At 48.2% G+C, this 16,654-nt stretch overlaps 1 protein-coding gene across 9 annotated transcripts in view; it reads right to left on the bottom strand.

The window, feature by feature from the left end:
- The window catches only part of SNX10 (sorting nexin 10), a 63,101-nt gene that overhangs the window by 28,765 nt on the left and 17,682 nt on the right, over positions 1 to 16,654 (bottom strand). For 6 of the 9 annotated variants that reach the window (XM_020993398.2, XM_020993397.2, XM_078150996.1 and 3 more), the window contains one exon: positions 3,703 to 3,755. In XM_020993398.2, coding sequence (XP_020849057.1) covers positions 3,703 to 3,726 — 24 coding nt within the window. In that variant the 5' untranslated portion in view covers positions 3,727 to 3,755. Of the gene's footprint in view, positions 1 to 3,702; positions 3,757 to 16,654 lie in introns of those variants that run through there. The other 3 variants (XM_078150989.1, XM_078150992.1, XM_020993400.2) reach the window with 2 other exon arrangements.

Here is a 16,654-nt window from a genome sequence, read left to right as displayed (position 1 = left end):
CAAGCTCTACGGAATGTGACTGTGTTATAAGACATGAGGATTACTGAGAAGCATAAGAAGACTTACGTGAACTGAAGCAGGGGGAGGAAATAGACAAGTTAGCTACTACAATGTAAATGGAAAGAACCACCCACCTCCAAAACTGAAATTGATGCTGTGAAATTACAATGACCAAATGTGACATCAGCAAGCCTGGACTGGAGAGGGCAGCCAGGGGATGGCGGTAATGGGCAGGACAATGAGACCAGGCACCCACTGAGCCCTGGGGGGGGGGGGGGTTGTTGACCCTCATTAAGCTCCTGATTTCAAAAATTCTGCAAACCAAAATAACCCTCTCAATGATCCTGACGTTCTTCCAAGCCCGCTACTTTTTGTGAAATGTTGGGTTTGGGCTGGCTTTATTTTCCCACCTAGGTTAAGTTTATCTGCTAAAGAAACAAATTCTCAAGTGGGAAAAATGATTTGAGGGTGAGGAGGGGGGAAAGGGCAGGAACTGTAGGAATAAAGAAGAGAACGGAAGAACCCTGCTTGTGGCCTTTTAGAAACCTCAGCATCACGAGGCATCAGATGGAAGGAAAGGAAACCTCATGTCTAGGAAAGCTCCTACGCGGTCTCCTTACTCAGAGGTTCCAGGCTGGCTGCCTGCCTCCCAGGAAGCACCACCTAACAGGACCTTACATTTGCTTCATGTTAGCACAGAATTACACAATCTCAGAGGCCACTGAGGCCAACCCAGACCTGAACAAGAGCCCCGCCCCACCTCCTCTACAACCTCCTCTTTGCTTGAAGCCCTCCAGGGATGAGGAACTCACTACCTGTCCTAGTTAATTGGAAAACCCAACATATTAAAAAGTTTTCGATTAAATTGGGCCAAACGCTGCATTCTGTAATTTCCACCCACTGCTCTCAGCTCTGCCTTCTGGGGTTCAACAGAACACAGCTCATCTGCTTCCTCATGATGGCCCTTCAGATACTCCTCATGCCCCCTCTTCTGGCCAAACTCTAGATTGTCAGTCCAATCAGGACTAAAATATTAAGATGCTTAAAAGTCAGAAATAGCCCAGGGGACAGCAGATTTCACCAAGTCTTGTCTACTACTTACTCTTTCTTCCTGAGGCATCCAGAACCTCCGTGTTTCTCCAGATTCTATGCCTCTTCCTTCCTGCCTTAGCCTGTCTGTCTCCCCCCCAAACTGGGCTTGCACTCAGATTCACACGGAAAGGATCTAGCTAAATTTAGACTAAAGTGTTAATGATGGTGAGTACGTAGATGCATACCTTGCTTTATCCCAATGCAGAAACCACTTTATCCCCAAAGTAACTAAGGTATTAATGGTGACACTCAGGCATTGATTACTGATGAGTTCATCATATTTAAGGCAAAGCCAGCTTCTTCACTTGTCTCTCCCACCCATACCTCCTCAGGATGTTATCACAGTCTTTGTAGGTCAGCACTGTCTGGGGCAGCCAGGTGGCCCAGTGGCCTAAGGTCAAGAAACCCTGACTCAAATCCAGCCTCAGACACTTCCTAGCCGTGTGACCTTGGGCAAGAGATTTAGCCTCTGCCTGCCTCAGTTTCCCCATCTATAAAATGGGGATAATAGTAACACCTACCTCTCAGGGTTATTGTGAGAATCAAATGAGATAATAATCATAAAACTCTTAGCACACTGCCTGCTGCATAGTAGGTGCTTTAGAAATGTTAGCTATCGGGGCAGCTAGGTGGCGCAGGAGGACCTGAGTTCAAATCCAGCCTCAGACCAAACACCTGACACTTACTAGCTGTGTGACCCTGGGCAAGTCACTTAACCCCAACTGCCTAAGCAAAAAAAAAAAAAGAAAAAGAAAAGAAAAGAAATATTAGCTATCATCAGCATCATAGTAGAAGGAGGCTCCTTGCCTAGGAAATCACAGGTAATAATAATAACAATAATAACTAAAGCCCTAGGGAAAAAGTAACTAAACAAAGGCAATTGTCCTGCAGAATCAACTGAGTCCCACCCCAAATGAAGCAACTCTCGTAGCAGCCCCCAGGCTCCTGAGCCAAGCCGGTCCTTTTGGACCCCAGATCCCAGATGAGAACCCGCCTTCTGAACAAAAGGCCCCTCAGAGCTCATCTGTCGCTCAGATATCTGCCTCACCCCCACCCCCACCCCAGTCAGATGCTCCGCTGCTTCTCCATCACTGGGAGTGGGGATTCAGTCTGGCCCCATGAATCATCTTTATTAAAGTATGTGCCCATAATATTTTAATTGTAAATTAAAGCTTCACGCCTGGATGAGGCTGAATGCATTCTCATCTGGCTGAGGCCCTCAGCCAAGGCACATTAATGGGAGGCTCCATCAGCCCCCACACCGTTCTGGGGGGAGGGGAACCAATGCTCCGGTGGGGGGGGGGGAGCGCCTCTGGCCCATCCTTTCACTCCTCTCCCTAGATTTATTAAGACAATAAAGCTGTTTTACCAAGGCAAGCTGCAGTGGGTCCCCTGCCTCCACCCTCCAAAGAGGAATGGAAGGGGCCAAATTCCCAGCCTGGCTCTGCCCAGTGGATGGCCTGGTGATCTCGCTCCCAGGGCACTGGGAGACCAGAAAGAGGGATGGGCTCCACTCAGTCTGAATGGAGGAGATTGGGAGAAAACAGAAGTGCTTTAGGCCAAACCGAGCCCAGCCTGCAGTCCGATCTCCAGCTGGCACAAACACACGGGACCTCCATTCAGGTCTCCCTCTGGGCTGAGAAAGAGGCATGGGCAGGGTGAGCAGGAAGAATCTCCCTCCTATTTTGGGCTGTTAGAAAACTTCACTAACGGCGACGTGACTCCCCACTGCAGCTGCTCTCCGGGGGACTTCACCCACACATGCAACTTGGTGTGAAGAAGGAAAGATTTAATTTGGAAAAGTAGACGCATAAAGAGGATTTGAAACCAGGAACCAGGGGGCGCCTGGCGGTTTTGATGGGGAAGGAGCGACGAGGAGCTACATTTAGGGAGGCCAGAACTGCTTGGTTACCCAGAGCCCCCTAGGTGAGGGAGGGGCCTTTGGGAGGCATCACAGATGGAGTTCTGGATTTTAACTTGGGCCTTCCAGACTCCAAGTCCTGCCTCAGAAATCTACTAGTTGTATTACCCCAGGGATGTGGCTTCACCTTGGCCTCAACTTCCTCATCTGTAAAATGGGGATACTAAAAGCACTCTCCCCACAGGGTTGCTGGGGGGGGTTGCTTTTTTTTTTTTTTGGTGAGGGATAGGTAGCCTAACTCCTCAGGTGTCCATAGATTCTCAAATAAAATCCCTTCAAACTGCAGCAGTAAAGGAGGTGACCACCTGGGACAGCCCAGGACCAAGGTCCCTGTTATTTTTGCCCTGGAGGGCTTTCGGCCAAGAGTGAAGGTGAGCTCCACCCCCAGGGAAGGCGAATCTCCGCCTGGCTTGTGATACCTCTAGTGGCTCCGTGACAATCTGAACAGAGGACCACGGTCATCCAATCCAATGCCCTCATCAAACAGAGGAGGCAACCTGAGGCCCCAAAGCTTCGGTGATGCCTCTGGGCACATAGGGAATATGGCCCCGCAGCAGGATTAGAACCCAGACCTTGGACACCAACCCTGGCCCTCTTCCCCATGCACCACCTGCCTCCTAGGTGAGGACAGCCTGTGTAGCCTCACAAAAGGTCTCCCTGTGGACTATTTCATGATAGAAGTGACTTACTGTTTTCTTCTCCTCTGGAAACATCTTCAGAACTTTGCCCAATCAATGGGAATCTGAAAAACAGAAGAAGACGTGATCGATCCTTGGGAACCACGGTGGGCTGAGGCCCCACGGGCACCATTTGCCTTCACCCAGATAGAATAATGACCCGCAGTCCATCCAGCTTTCTGGACACCAGGCATCGCCTTCACCACTGAATACAAACCTACCACATATACGGTCCCAAGCTAAGCCTAGCACCAAATTGTAAAGCACAAAGACAAGCCTGCCCTCCGGGAGATTACTGTCCTCTAAGGGGTAGATAAGTCATGGCCAAGGAACAACCGAACTATGACGGATATTTTGAGCCAAAGGAATTACAGCTAAACACAGAGAAGGCCCAAGGCAGGGCTCGCCCTCAAGGGGCTCACGGTCTAACAATGCTTCTCCCGGCTTAACTCATTCAATCTAATTGTATGAAGAAAGGACCATGCCAGAAGCCTGGAAAGGTTGAGGGGAGTCACAGGGTGAGGGACTTCCCATGCCCAGCAGGGAAGAGTTTGTACTTTATCCAGAGGCAGTGAATGGGCAGACACCGAGGCCCTTTCAGTCACATTTGTGCTCTGGGTGGGGATGAATGAAGTGGGATGCTCAGAGACCAGCCTCCCTCGAGCACATTCACTCACACTTAAACACTTGTACACATAGAAACTGCAGCAGTGAGCAGACATCGTGCAATCCCTGCCGGCCCCATCACACCAATTACTCACATTTCTAAAGGGCCTTCACGGCTAGAAAACGCTTTTCTGACAAGCACCAGGAGAAGGTGTGATAATGTCGTTCCCATTTTACAGATTAAGGCACTGAGGCTCAGAGAGGGAAAAAAGTGACCAAGGGGTCACATGACTTGTGTCAGCAAGGGGATTCCTGTTGATAAGGGGCAGTCCAGCTAGGCTGGCGATCTGGATTCCCAGTTCAGAATTCTTTCTGCAGGACACGTTGTCATGCTAAAGAAGTACGTTTCAGAGGAGTGAAAGTCTCCCACTTCCGTTCCTAACTTCACTTGCACTGTACTCCCACTCCCAGCGAACCTGATTTCACTTCCTCATTCTAAGCCCCCTGAGTTGTGTCCTGTCTGGCCAGGGACCTTGGTCACTTCTCTTCTGCCCCTGAGAGCTCAGGGACTCGGCCCAGGGGGCCTCAGGCAAGCAGTCTGGGAATTCTGCCCCTGAACCAGGACACGCAGACTCACGTAACCCACTACGTAGCATGGCACGGTTTGCAAGGCCCCTTTACGCATGTTTGTCCTCTTTAATCCTAGGCAGACCTGATGCCTCCCAACCCCCGCCTCCGCTCCTCTCCCCTCCAGGGGTTCCAAGCCTGGCAGCCTTTGGGCCACCCACCTTGGCCCACGCTCTGGTCTGCTGCTGAGGCCACCTCAAGCCCAGGCTAGAGCAATCCAGAGAAGTGAGGCTTCTGCCAATCCAGGGCTGGAGGGTCCCCATTCCCAGGACATCCCAGGCCAAAACTCCTGAAGGAAACATAAGCTGTCTGAGGGCAGGGATGCTCTGGCTTTTGTAACTACAGCTCTAGCTTTTAGCGTGGGCTTGGATCATATTAAGCTCTTAATCAATCAACAAGAGCTTATTATGTGCCAGGCACAGTGCTGAACCCAGCTTTGCATTTCATACAGCCCTACTATGTGCCAGGCACAGTGCTGAACCCCAGCTTTGCATTTCTTCATCTTCATCATCACCATCACCATTATTCATACAGCCCTACTATGTGCCAGGCACAGTGCTAAACCCCAGCTTTGCATTTCTTCATCTTCATCATCACCATCACCATTATTCATACAGCCCTACTATGTGCCAGGCACAGTGCTAAACCCCAGCTTTGCATTTCTTCATCTTCATCATCACCATCACCATTATTCATACAGCCCTACTATGTGCTAGGCACAGTGCTGAACCCAGCTTTGCATTTCTTCATCTTCTTCATCATCATCATCATCATCATCATCATCTCTTTTCCGCTCCTGGACAATAAGGATCTCTTCAGGCCTCAGGCTTGTTTTTAACCCTGGAGGGGCCCCAGGCCTTGGTCTCTCTCTAACTTGGTGATTTTCACAGATAATCTCCAAACCTCAATTCCCTATTTATGCTTCAATAGGACAATACTGGACTAAGCTGGTCGGGGAGTTTACCCACTGTCCATTGATGTCATCAGCTGGTAGCTACATAAAGCACCATAACTAAAGCTCCTACTGTGTGCTGGGCTGGAGATACAAGCACACACGGGAATCAGTCCCTGCTCTCTGGGAGCTGCCCCCACCAGACTGGTAACCGCCAGTACAATTAGCCAGAGACGTGCCCTCCAGGAAGGCCCAGCAATGCAGACCCCGATCCATGGGAGGGCTGGGGGAGGAAGCATGGGAGGAGAAGACTAAATAACAATTTAATGCATTAGTCCTTCAGTTCTTCCCACCAGGCTCTAGCCTTTTATTCCATCTCAGGTGATTAACTGAGCACTTTCTGCCTGGTAACCAAGTCCCCCTCCTAGGCCTTCAGTCTAAAGAAGAATGTCTCTTCTTGGGATCCCATTTCCTGGGGTGGGGGCGAGGTAGCATCACAGGAAGCTAGATTTAGGATTTTTTTTTTTTGCTTTTAGGCAATTGGGGTTAAGTGACTTGCCCAGGGTCACACAGCTAGTAAGTGTCAAGTGTTTGGTCTGAGGCTGGATTTGAACTCAGGTCCTCCTGACTTCAGGGCCGGTGCTCTATCCACTGCGCCACCTAGCTGCCCCTAGATTTAGGATTTTAAGAAGCCTCAGAGACCAGCTCCTTCAAGCTCTTTCATTTGACAGATGAGGAAACTGAGGCACAAAACAGTTTAGTGACTTGACCAACATCTCATGGATCCTTGGCTCACAGACTGGACAGGACCTTAGAGGTCACCTAGTCCAACTTTCTCATTTGACAGATGAGGAAAGGAAGGCCCGGGCACTTGAAGGGGCTTTCTGAAGATCACAGCCAGCTGGCACAAAGCAAAGTTGAGATTCCAGTCCAGATCCCTGACTGTATATCCAGAGGTTCCATGAGCATGTCGCACCTGGCCCCTCACATCCTGCTTTGTTCCTCCTGGACCGCAGCCCTGGGAATTAGCCAGAATCCCCACTTGCCAATCTGGATGTTCTCCTTTCTAGACCCTAGAGCCTTTTCCAACCCAAGCTTCCCCAGTGGCCCGGCCTGGATGCCCGCTTCAGCCTTGTGCCCAGGTCTGGCCCATCCCACAGCTGGCCAATGACCAGGAAGAATTATCTGGGAACAGTAACAAGAGGCCATGAGCATTGTAATTGCAGCTCAGGAGGGCCAGAGCCCAGGGCACCCAGGGTCACCCATGACGGGTGGAGCCAGGGAAGGAAGAGGAAGATTCGAATCCAGGCCACGAGCTTCACCCGCCTCTGCTTGGGGCTTGGCTTGCCAAAGCCTCACTCTGGTGTCTGGAGAAGGACTAGAGACAGAAATCAATCTCACCGTCCTGAGATGAGGACTGGGTGGGGCTGTCTTCAGACAGGAGAGAGCAGGGTCCCTGGAAGGGGAGAGGCCTCTGCTCACATGGCATGCAAGGCTGGGATAAGCAGGGCTTTTCAAACAGGTATAACTTCCTTATTGCTTTGTTATTTGTTATTTTAACAGAAAAAAACAAACATTGTGTGTAGGTTTCCCGGGCCGCAGAACAGGTGCAGAGTTTTGGAAACCAACACCTTATTGGGTAATGCGCCTACCTGGAGAGGAATCCAGGTGGAATAGCAGGTTCGGGGGAGGACGTCAAAGGATGACGGGCTCCTGAGAGGGGAGCAAACTGATCCCAGGCTAGCCCCGGAACCAACCTGGGGCCTTCTCATTTTACAGGTGAGGAAACTGAGGCTGGGGGAGATGACATGGGTGGCTTGCCCACCCAGCATCACAAAGGTAACGTCCTACATTCAAGGGCAGCCAGCCTAGGAACAAGGAGCATTACTGCTACAGGCCCCTATGCCATGCTTCCTCAATTAACAAACGCTCCAGAAATAAAGCCAGCTACCGAGACGAGTCAGAGAGGGAGCTCCCCACCCCCTCCACTACCGCCACCCCCAATCAAGGTGTAGCATCCACACACACCTAGGTGATTTCTTCCTCTAATACGTAATTCTCCACCCTTAGCCCTGGGATCAGCAGTCTGTCCAATTTCACAGCATCAACCCATCTCTGAAGAGCCTAAAACCAAAAGGGAAAATCCTTCACAAACCTAAGGGATACATGGGAGCCACTGGGACTATTGTTAACCCGACTCTCTGGGACACTGGGATGCGTGGGGAACCAGAGCCCGAAATGTTTTGTGACATCCCAAGGCTCTCTGGTTGTTGACTTCTGTGAGTAAAAAAAAAATGCCGTTAACAGATTTGTATAAAATCGGGAAGTCTGGGAATCAGCCCACCAGTGTTCAGCACACAGTAGGAGCTTGACAAGAATGAATAAACGAAGCACAGAAAATTATGATTTCACATAAAGGAACTCGCAGGCTCAAAGCAGCTGATGTTGCCTTAGTAACCAAGAGCAGGAAATTCAGCTTGCTGTTAGAACATACCCATCCTGCCTTTGAGATGACTGGGGGAAGGGTGGAGGGAGGGAGAGAATTTGGAACTGAAAACAAAAATAAAATGATTTTTAGAAAACAGCATGCCCATCCTATCTTTTTATGTTGGGGGAAGAGGAGAAGAGGGATTGATGGAGGGCAGCTTTTATCACACTGGCCAAAACAATAATAATAACAAACGTTGACAAAGCACTTTAAGTCTGGAGTTGCAAAGCACTTTGGGTAAATTATCTCATTTGAAATGAAGCAATCCTGTGGGTTGAGATTAACTTGATTCTGAATCTAGAGTCAGAGGTTCTGGGTTCAAATCCAGCCCCTGCCACTTACCACTGTGTATCCTTGGCCAAGTCATTTATCTTCCCTAGGTCTGTTTCTTCATCTGTAAGAGGGAGTAGGCTCTAAATCTAGGATTCCTGCTCAACATTCCACTCCTTATTTATTAAGCACCTACTCAGTGCACAGCTAGTTGTCAAGGATACAAGATGAAACAAATGCAGAAATCATAGGTTGGGAAGAAGGGAGAGGCTATAGACAGGTGCAGGTTGCCTCCCCTCCTTTCCAGCGGCTCTTCCCATTGGCTATCAGGCTTCACATCCAAGCAACAGTTGGGACACCAGGGATGAGGACAAAGAAGGACTGACAACCATCCCAGCAGGTTAAGAGGCCAGGAGATTTGCCCAGGGTCACACAGCTCTGAGTACCAGAGGTAGGATTTGAACCCAGGTCTTCCTGGTTCCCAGTCTAGCCCTTTAGAAATGTCTATCACCTCTGTTGCCTAGCAAGGGCTGTGTAGACTTGGCCTGCAAACATACAGACTGGTTTCAGGCCCTTTTCTCTGGCCAGGGAACCCAGAAATTGCAACTGATTCTCTCCTTCTTTCGGGGTCATTCAGACGCACAGACCCACAGACCGTGAGAGCTGGAAAGACGCACGGCCCCTCCATGAGGGAAGAAGGCTAGTCTAGGTCACACAACAAAGGCTCAAGAGCCACATTCCCTGCCTCCTGCACTCTGCCAAAGAAATCTGGAATTCGGTCCAGAGCTAGCCTCTGGATTGGCCTTGGACGAAGCTGGTCAGACTTCTGCTGAGAATTTTGAAAGGAAATACAGAAGATTTCACCACCAAACTTGAAAGTCACTGACGGGTATTTTGAAGTCTCCCATCACAGTCAAGACCCAACCTGAGGAATTTGTCTCTCTGGCCGCAGAAACCACGCACATGCGTGTGTGAAGGATGACCTTTAGGAAACCAGTGGTGCTTCTCCGACTGAACAAAGGTTCACAAGTCAATCTCTCTGCGGTTTTATCTCCTGACTCAATGGATTACAGAATCTTAGCCTTAGGGGGGAAGGCACCCCAAAGGGATACCCGAGCCCTCATTTCAGAGGAGGAAACCCAGGAAGGCCCTGAGAGATGAAACAGTCTGGTCTCCCTGATTCCTTCCACCCTGAGCAATTCTACCACGAAAACAACTCTCTGGTGTCTAGAAGGAGCCCCAGACTAAGTGGCCCACGCCGCTATTTACCACCTTTGTGCCCTCAGAGAAGCCCCTTGGCCTCTCCCTGAACCTCAGTTTCCATAACTGTGAAATGAGAGGTTGGATTAGATGTCCTGTTCTAAATCATCACTATTATTGGCAATCATAACAATAGCTAGCACTTATATGACCCTTTGCAAAGCACTTTACCTGGGTGGTAGGTGCTGTTATTATCCCCATTTCACAGATGAGGAAAATGAGGTTCAGAAAAGTTAAATGTCTTGTGAGGAGTCACACAGCTAGTAAGTGTCTAAGGCGGAATTTGAACTCGGGTCATCCTGAAAGAGGGCCAGTGCTCTGTGAACTATGTCACCCAGATGAGGACGAGATGGCCTCCTGATCCAGCACGTGATGGGGCTAGATTCAATCACAGGCCCTCAGGTTACAAACTGCAATGGAGTTTAGAGATCCCCGAGGCAGCCCCCTCACTTTATAGATGAAGACAAGTGTTTATTCTATTTTTTTATTTATTTGGGGGTGGGGGCAGTTGGGGTTAAGTGATTTGCCCAGGGTCACACAGCTAGTAAGTGTCGAGTGTTTGGCTGGATTTGAACTCAGGTCCTTCTGACCTCAGGGCCGGTGCTCTACCCACTGAACTACCTACATGCCCCTAAGACAACAGTGTCAAAGAAGGCACTTGCACAGGGCCACCAGGCAGCGTGCAGCCAAGCCCGGCTATAGAAAGCTGCATTCTGTGATTTTTGAGCTCTTCATTTAGCCTGGCTACGCCGTCCCCTGTGATGCGCTGCCCCTCTCGCTCTCTTCTCCAGGGGAAAGATGGCTCTTACTCTACTTTAGATATTGTTTGTAGGTAGTTAGTTGTTTGTAAAGTCCCCCAATTCACAGTGGAGGAAAAGAGACCCAGTGGAGACCGTGGGATCCCAGATCTAGCAAGGGCCCCGCCACAGGCTATCTGGTCCAAGCCCTTCACTTTACACAGGGACAATGGGACCACTCACAGTCACACAGCTAATAAGTAGGAGAGCTGGGATTTGAACTCAGATCCCGAGGCTCTGGGAGCAGCATCCTTCCAGGAGTCCCCACCATGGAGGCCTCCTAGCTGTCTAGGCTCAAGGTTAAAAAGCCAGTGGGCATCAGAGCCAAAGCTTGGGCTCTTTCCCACCCGAGGGGCAGCCCCGGCCCCTGCCCCCTTGTTCCCAACTGCCCAGGGCCTGGGAAGGGCAGAAGTGAGGTAAGGGCCTGCCTGAGGATTCCTCCCACAAGTCCTTTTGTGTTCTGAAGATGATGCAAAGCCCTTGGGCATAAGCTGGGCTGTTCAAGGTCTCCCAGGAATCAGCAGGAGAAGCAGGGAAAAAACTAACCTTTCCCACACACATAAACATCACTCCACTAGGCCTTGGCTCTCGCAACCCCGTGTCCTGGAGGGACAACAGGTTTAAAGCCTGAGGCCTGCTTCGGACCAACTTCAAGTCTGGCCAGAATCCCGCCTTCTGCAGGAAGACTTTGCCAGCCCCTCCCTCGGTGGGAACTAACCCACCATCTCTCTTGGCGATAGCTTACACGTGCAGAGTGGTTTGGGTGTTTTTAGGATTAGACCATAAGCTCTAGGAGGGCAGACACTGTCTTTTGCCTTTCTGTGTATCATCAGGGCTTAGTACGATGCCTCTTAATTCGTGCTTATTGCCAGGCTAGGTTCAAATTCCTCCTTCATCACTTGCTACGTGGATGACTTTGGACAACTCAACCTCTGAGTCTCATCTTCATTTGTGTAGACCACATGATGCCAAGTCCCCTTGAGCTTGGAAGCCCTGAGTTCCAATCCTGCCTTGGACACTCACTGGCTATATGACCCTAGATACATCCCTTCATCTCTCCTAGCCTCAGTTTCCTCATCTGTAAAATGGCAATAATAATAATAATAAATAATAATAGTACCTAATTCCCCAGGTTGTTGTACAAATCAAATAAGATCACGTATATAAAGTGTTTCATACATATACATGTTAGTTATTGTTGTAGTTGTTATGATTACAAATCTGTGGCCCTGGTACATTTTAGTCTTAAGGTGTAAGCCTTACAAACACACACACACACACACACACACACACACACACACACACACACACACACACTCCGAAAGCACGGTTCAGACTTTACTCCCAAGGCCAGAGAAACAAAAACACTTATAGCTGAATATGTCTAGATGCACCAAAGACATGAAATCAGAGGCCCAGGGGAAGCTGCTGGGTTATCTGGCATCTCTGTGACCACATGCTTATCAAGCCCAGTTAGAGGTCACTCTGGCCAGGCTGGAGGAGGCTGCTCAAGGGCCTGCTTCCCTTATGCCAAATTCGCAGAGCTGCTTCCAAGACTTCCCTAATGTCCTAGAATGTGGGAAGACCCATCAGGTCTCATCCTAGCAAAAGCCCCTCTTTGTGCATGGCAAGGCACTCTCTCCCTAGTAACAGAGCTATGCCCCTGCCTGCCGGAGCCTTAGAGTCTAAGGCAGGTGGGGATTTCTTTGCAGGACATTTGCAGAGAGGTCCAGAAGAATGGAGAAAAGACCACTGGATTGGGCAATTAAGAGATTGTTGATAATTTTGAAGAAAGTAGTTTCAGTCGAATGATAAGGTCAAGTCTAAAGACCCCTTTTCAACATACTCTGCTAAAAGGCAGAGATTGTCTTGGGCAGCTAGGTGGCACAGTGCATAAAGTGCTGAACCTGGAGTCAGGAAGACCTGAGTCCAAATCCAACTTCAGATACATACTAGTTCTGTGACCCTGGGCAAGTCACTTAACCTGTTTGCCTCAACTTTCTCATCTGTAAAAATAAGATGGAGAAGTAAATGGCAAACCATTCCAGTATCTGCCAAGAAAACCCGAAAGGGAGCACAAAGAGTCAGACACAACTGAAAATGACTAAAGAGATGGTTTCACTTTTGTATTTGTATATCACATGAGGCATGGAATAAAGCTTGTTGATTGATTTGTGACTGTGGATTGAGAAAATGCATAACGATAAAAGCCTACTATTAAGACAATGGGATATGTGTAATTGGGAAAATAAAATACTATTTGAATAAATAAATAAAGGGATGAATAAATGAATAGGTGAATAAATAGATTAATAAATAAAGGCAGTATTGCCAAGTAGAAAGCGCCCTGGATTCCTACGTAGAAGACCCGGGTTGGAATCTGGGCTCTGTCACTATATTACGTTGGGACAAATCACCTCTCTGCACAGGCTTCAGCTTCCTCATCTGTAAAAAGGTGAGGTTGGATGAAATGGCCCCTGAGGGCCCTTCCAGTTCTGAATCTATGACCTATGCTCCATTTGCATTTTTAAATGATGAAATGTATGTGTGAGATATTAAGATGGCGGCCTCTTTCTCACCCCAAGCCCCAGATCACAAGTCGGGAGCTGGGGGTCCAAGAGCCCTCCTTGCTCTCTAACGTTCAGGGCTCCTATTTCTAAGGTTTAAGCCCCAGAGGACGGCCAGGACCACCAGGCCTCCAGGGGCAGTTGCAGCAACTGGGACAGGGAGTCAAGAAACATGTCTAGTTAAAGAACATCCCTTTCCAATGCCTCTTAATCTTGGCATGCTATCAATGGACCAAAGTCCAAATCAGAACGGCACAAACATGCCAGGGAGGAAAACAGAGGGCAGGGGTGGGGAAGGGGAAGCGGGGGTGGGGAAAGAAAATCAGGCCTGGATTTCCTCCAGCAGAGGTTCAGGACTGCCCAGTAAAATGTAAACTCCTTGAGGACAGAAGCTCTTTTTTCCCCATTTTGACCTTGGATTCTCCCCCTCTCTCATCTAATCAGTTGCCAAATCCTCTACTTTCTACCTTTGTAACATCTCCCTTTTTTCACCTTCCCCCACCCTGGGGCAGGCTCTCATCACCTCACACCTGGACTTTTAGCATAGGCTGCAGGTGGGGCTGCCTACCTCAAGTCTCTCCCTGCTCCAAACCATCCTCCAGTCAGCCACCAAATCAATTTCCCCAAAGTACAGGTCCCACCGTGTTACTCCCCAATCAATAAACTCAACTGGTTCCCTATCACCACCAGGATCTAATACAAAATCATCTAGCACTCAAAACCTTTCATAATCTGGCTCCTCCCTACCTTTCCAGTCTTTTTACACCTTAACGCCACTTCCTGACTTCCTTCAAGTCTCAACTAATTTCCTTCCTTCCAAGAGAAGCCTTTTGCAGTCCTCTTTAACCTTATTGCCTTCGCTCTGAGATTACCTTGAATTTTTCCTATCTATATCTTATTTTCTGCATGTTGTCTTCTCCATTAGACTGGAGAGCAGGGCTTGGGTTTTTTGCCTTTCTTTGTATTTCCAGCATTTAGCACAGTACTTGGCACACAGTAGGCTCTTAATAAATGCTAATTGATTAGCTGATTTTCTGGTACGTGATAAGTGTTCAATAAATGCTAGTTGACCATAACTTACTTCAGACAGTAGGAGCTTAACAAATGCCAGTTGACTTTACTTGACTTTGAGTGCCCAGAAACAAGCACAATACCTTGCACATTTTCACTGGACTAAACTCATGTTTTCACTGGTCCAGGGAACTCTCAGAGAAGAAACTCTCTCTATCAATGCGTATAATCTGTAATTTATAGCTGTAGTGAACTGAGACCCTGAACTCGGTTACACAGGAGGCCCAGAGTCACTCAGCTGCTAGGTATCAGAAGCCAGACTCAACCCAGACTCTAAGTTCACTCTCCAGGCACCATGAAAGGCCATTTCTTGCCCTGCATGTGGCAGTCCATAATAAATGCTCGCTGGACTGAGATGGATTGGTCCAGCAGGAGCAGGCTACTACCAGAGTTTGCTTGTGGAGACCTGGGGAATGCAAGGAAAGGCTTTCCTGGCTACAGGATGCTAAAACCACAGCAAATGCTATGCCATCAGAGGATGAAGAGGAGGGTGAGATCCCTGGATTCCTACTTCTGTAAAGGAGTGGGGGAGGAAGATTATGTGCAATGGGATATTTTCTCACATCTAAAACTCGATGGTCCCATAGTTATGCAATTGCTGACCCCAGTGTATTAGTCACGTGAGCCCTCATTTCAAAGAGATCTCAGTACAGTGTTAAGTAGTCTTCACCTAGCACATTACAGAAGACTCCGGAAGCACTCAAATATTAAACTGTGGAACAACGACATATGAATGTAATAGACCCTTATTGTATGATTACAAATGATGAAGAGTTTTTTGCCTTCTAGTGAGTAGGGAGGGGTGGAAGGAAGAAGAAAATTTGGAACTGAAAATAATGAAGAGGAGGAATTTGGAGAAACTAGGCAAATTTGTGCCTCTTTTCAGGACTGATACTGGTTATTAGAATTACTCAAGAGTTCAGTTTCTTTTTTAGTGTTCTTTCTACTTGTAGTCACGTGATAATTACTATTGGTGGATTAAGTTCACTTGGACTCAAAAAACATTTATTAACCATCTACTATGTGCCAAGAACTGTGCATACTGTAAGATTCTTAACATTTGCCTGCCTCAGTTTCTCCAACTGTAAAATGGGAATAATAATAGCACCTACCTCACAGGGTTGTTATGAGAATCAAATGAGATCATATTTGTAAATATTCACAGAACCTAAAACACTGTATAAATACTAGCTGTTATTAGATAAAGAGAAAAACAAGAGACCCTGCCCTCAAGGAGCTCAAAGCTATTTGTTGAACAAACATGTATACTAATAAGTCAATATAGACATGAAAGACAATATGGCACAATAGTTAGAGAGCTGGCCTTAGAGCCAGGAAAACCCGGGTTCAAGTCCTTCCTTGGACGCATACTGGCTCCAGGCACCTCCTTAAGACTATGCACTTCAACACCTACTAGCTGTGTGACCCTGGGCAAGTCACTTAACCCTGACTGCCTCACCAAAAAGACAAAAAAAAACCCAATTTTAAAAAGACTATGCACTTCAGGGAAGGTGCAGCCCCAGAATTGGTAGAAAAGTTTTCCTCAACTAGGAATTCCCCATGCCAATGAAATCACAGGTATTCACTCTTTCATACATATATATGTATATATATACACACACATATATATATAATTAATGATATAGTATTAAAAATCAAGGAATCTTGTTAATTAGTTGCTATGAAGTGGGACTCAAGTCTATAGTCACAGCATACTCAGAGCCAGAAGAGACATGAGTGATCATTTAGTCTCATCTGCCCATTTTACAGACGAGATAACTGAGGCCCGGGGAGATAAAGTCAAGGACACACAGGTTGAACGCGGTGAAGCAGAATTTGAATCCAGGTGCTCCCCAAGTCTAGCATTGAAGAGATCGCGAGAGTCCAATTTTGATACCCCACCTATCGAAAGGTGGAGCTTGGCAACTCCAGTCTACTGCTCTAGGGAAAGTGAGGCATTGCCACATCCCTTTCTGGAGAGGAAGCATCAAGCCTTCCCCTCCACTCGCAGCTGTCTGCCTCTGGTGCTTTATCACGCTCAGAGCGGACCCATAGCTCTCCAAAGCGTTACCAGACGTCTGAAACTCTCTGCGGCGCGAATAACTTTTCTTTATAAGCTTTCCCTTGAAGTCACCCTGGGATAACGAATCAATGCTCCTCCGTCTGGGCCAGACTCCTGGTAAAGGAGTCTCATTTAGCAGAGGTGCCTGAGCTCAAAGGCAAGTGTCCAGAGAGGGAGGGGACATCCTGATTTTTCATAGACAGAATCAGGAAATCACTTAACATCAGAATGGAAAGGAGCACCCTTTTGAGGACCTCCAGGAGGAGGGAACCCACTGCCCTGCCTGGACAGCCCATCCCACTTTTGAAAAAGTGTCAGCAAGTT

This window comes from Phascolarctos cinereus, unplaced genomic scaffold, assembly GCF_003287225.1.
Source record: "Phascolarctos cinereus isolate Bilbo 61053 unplaced genomic scaffold, phaCin_HiC Scaffold_1;HRSCAF=81, whole genome shotgun sequence".
NCBI classification, from domain to species: Eukaryota; Metazoa; Chordata; class Mammalia; order Diprotodontia; family Phascolarctidae; genus Phascolarctos; species Phascolarctos cinereus.
The sequence above is the reverse complement of the archived record's forward strand: the minus strand, read 5'-3'. Positions and strand labels throughout refer to the sequence as shown.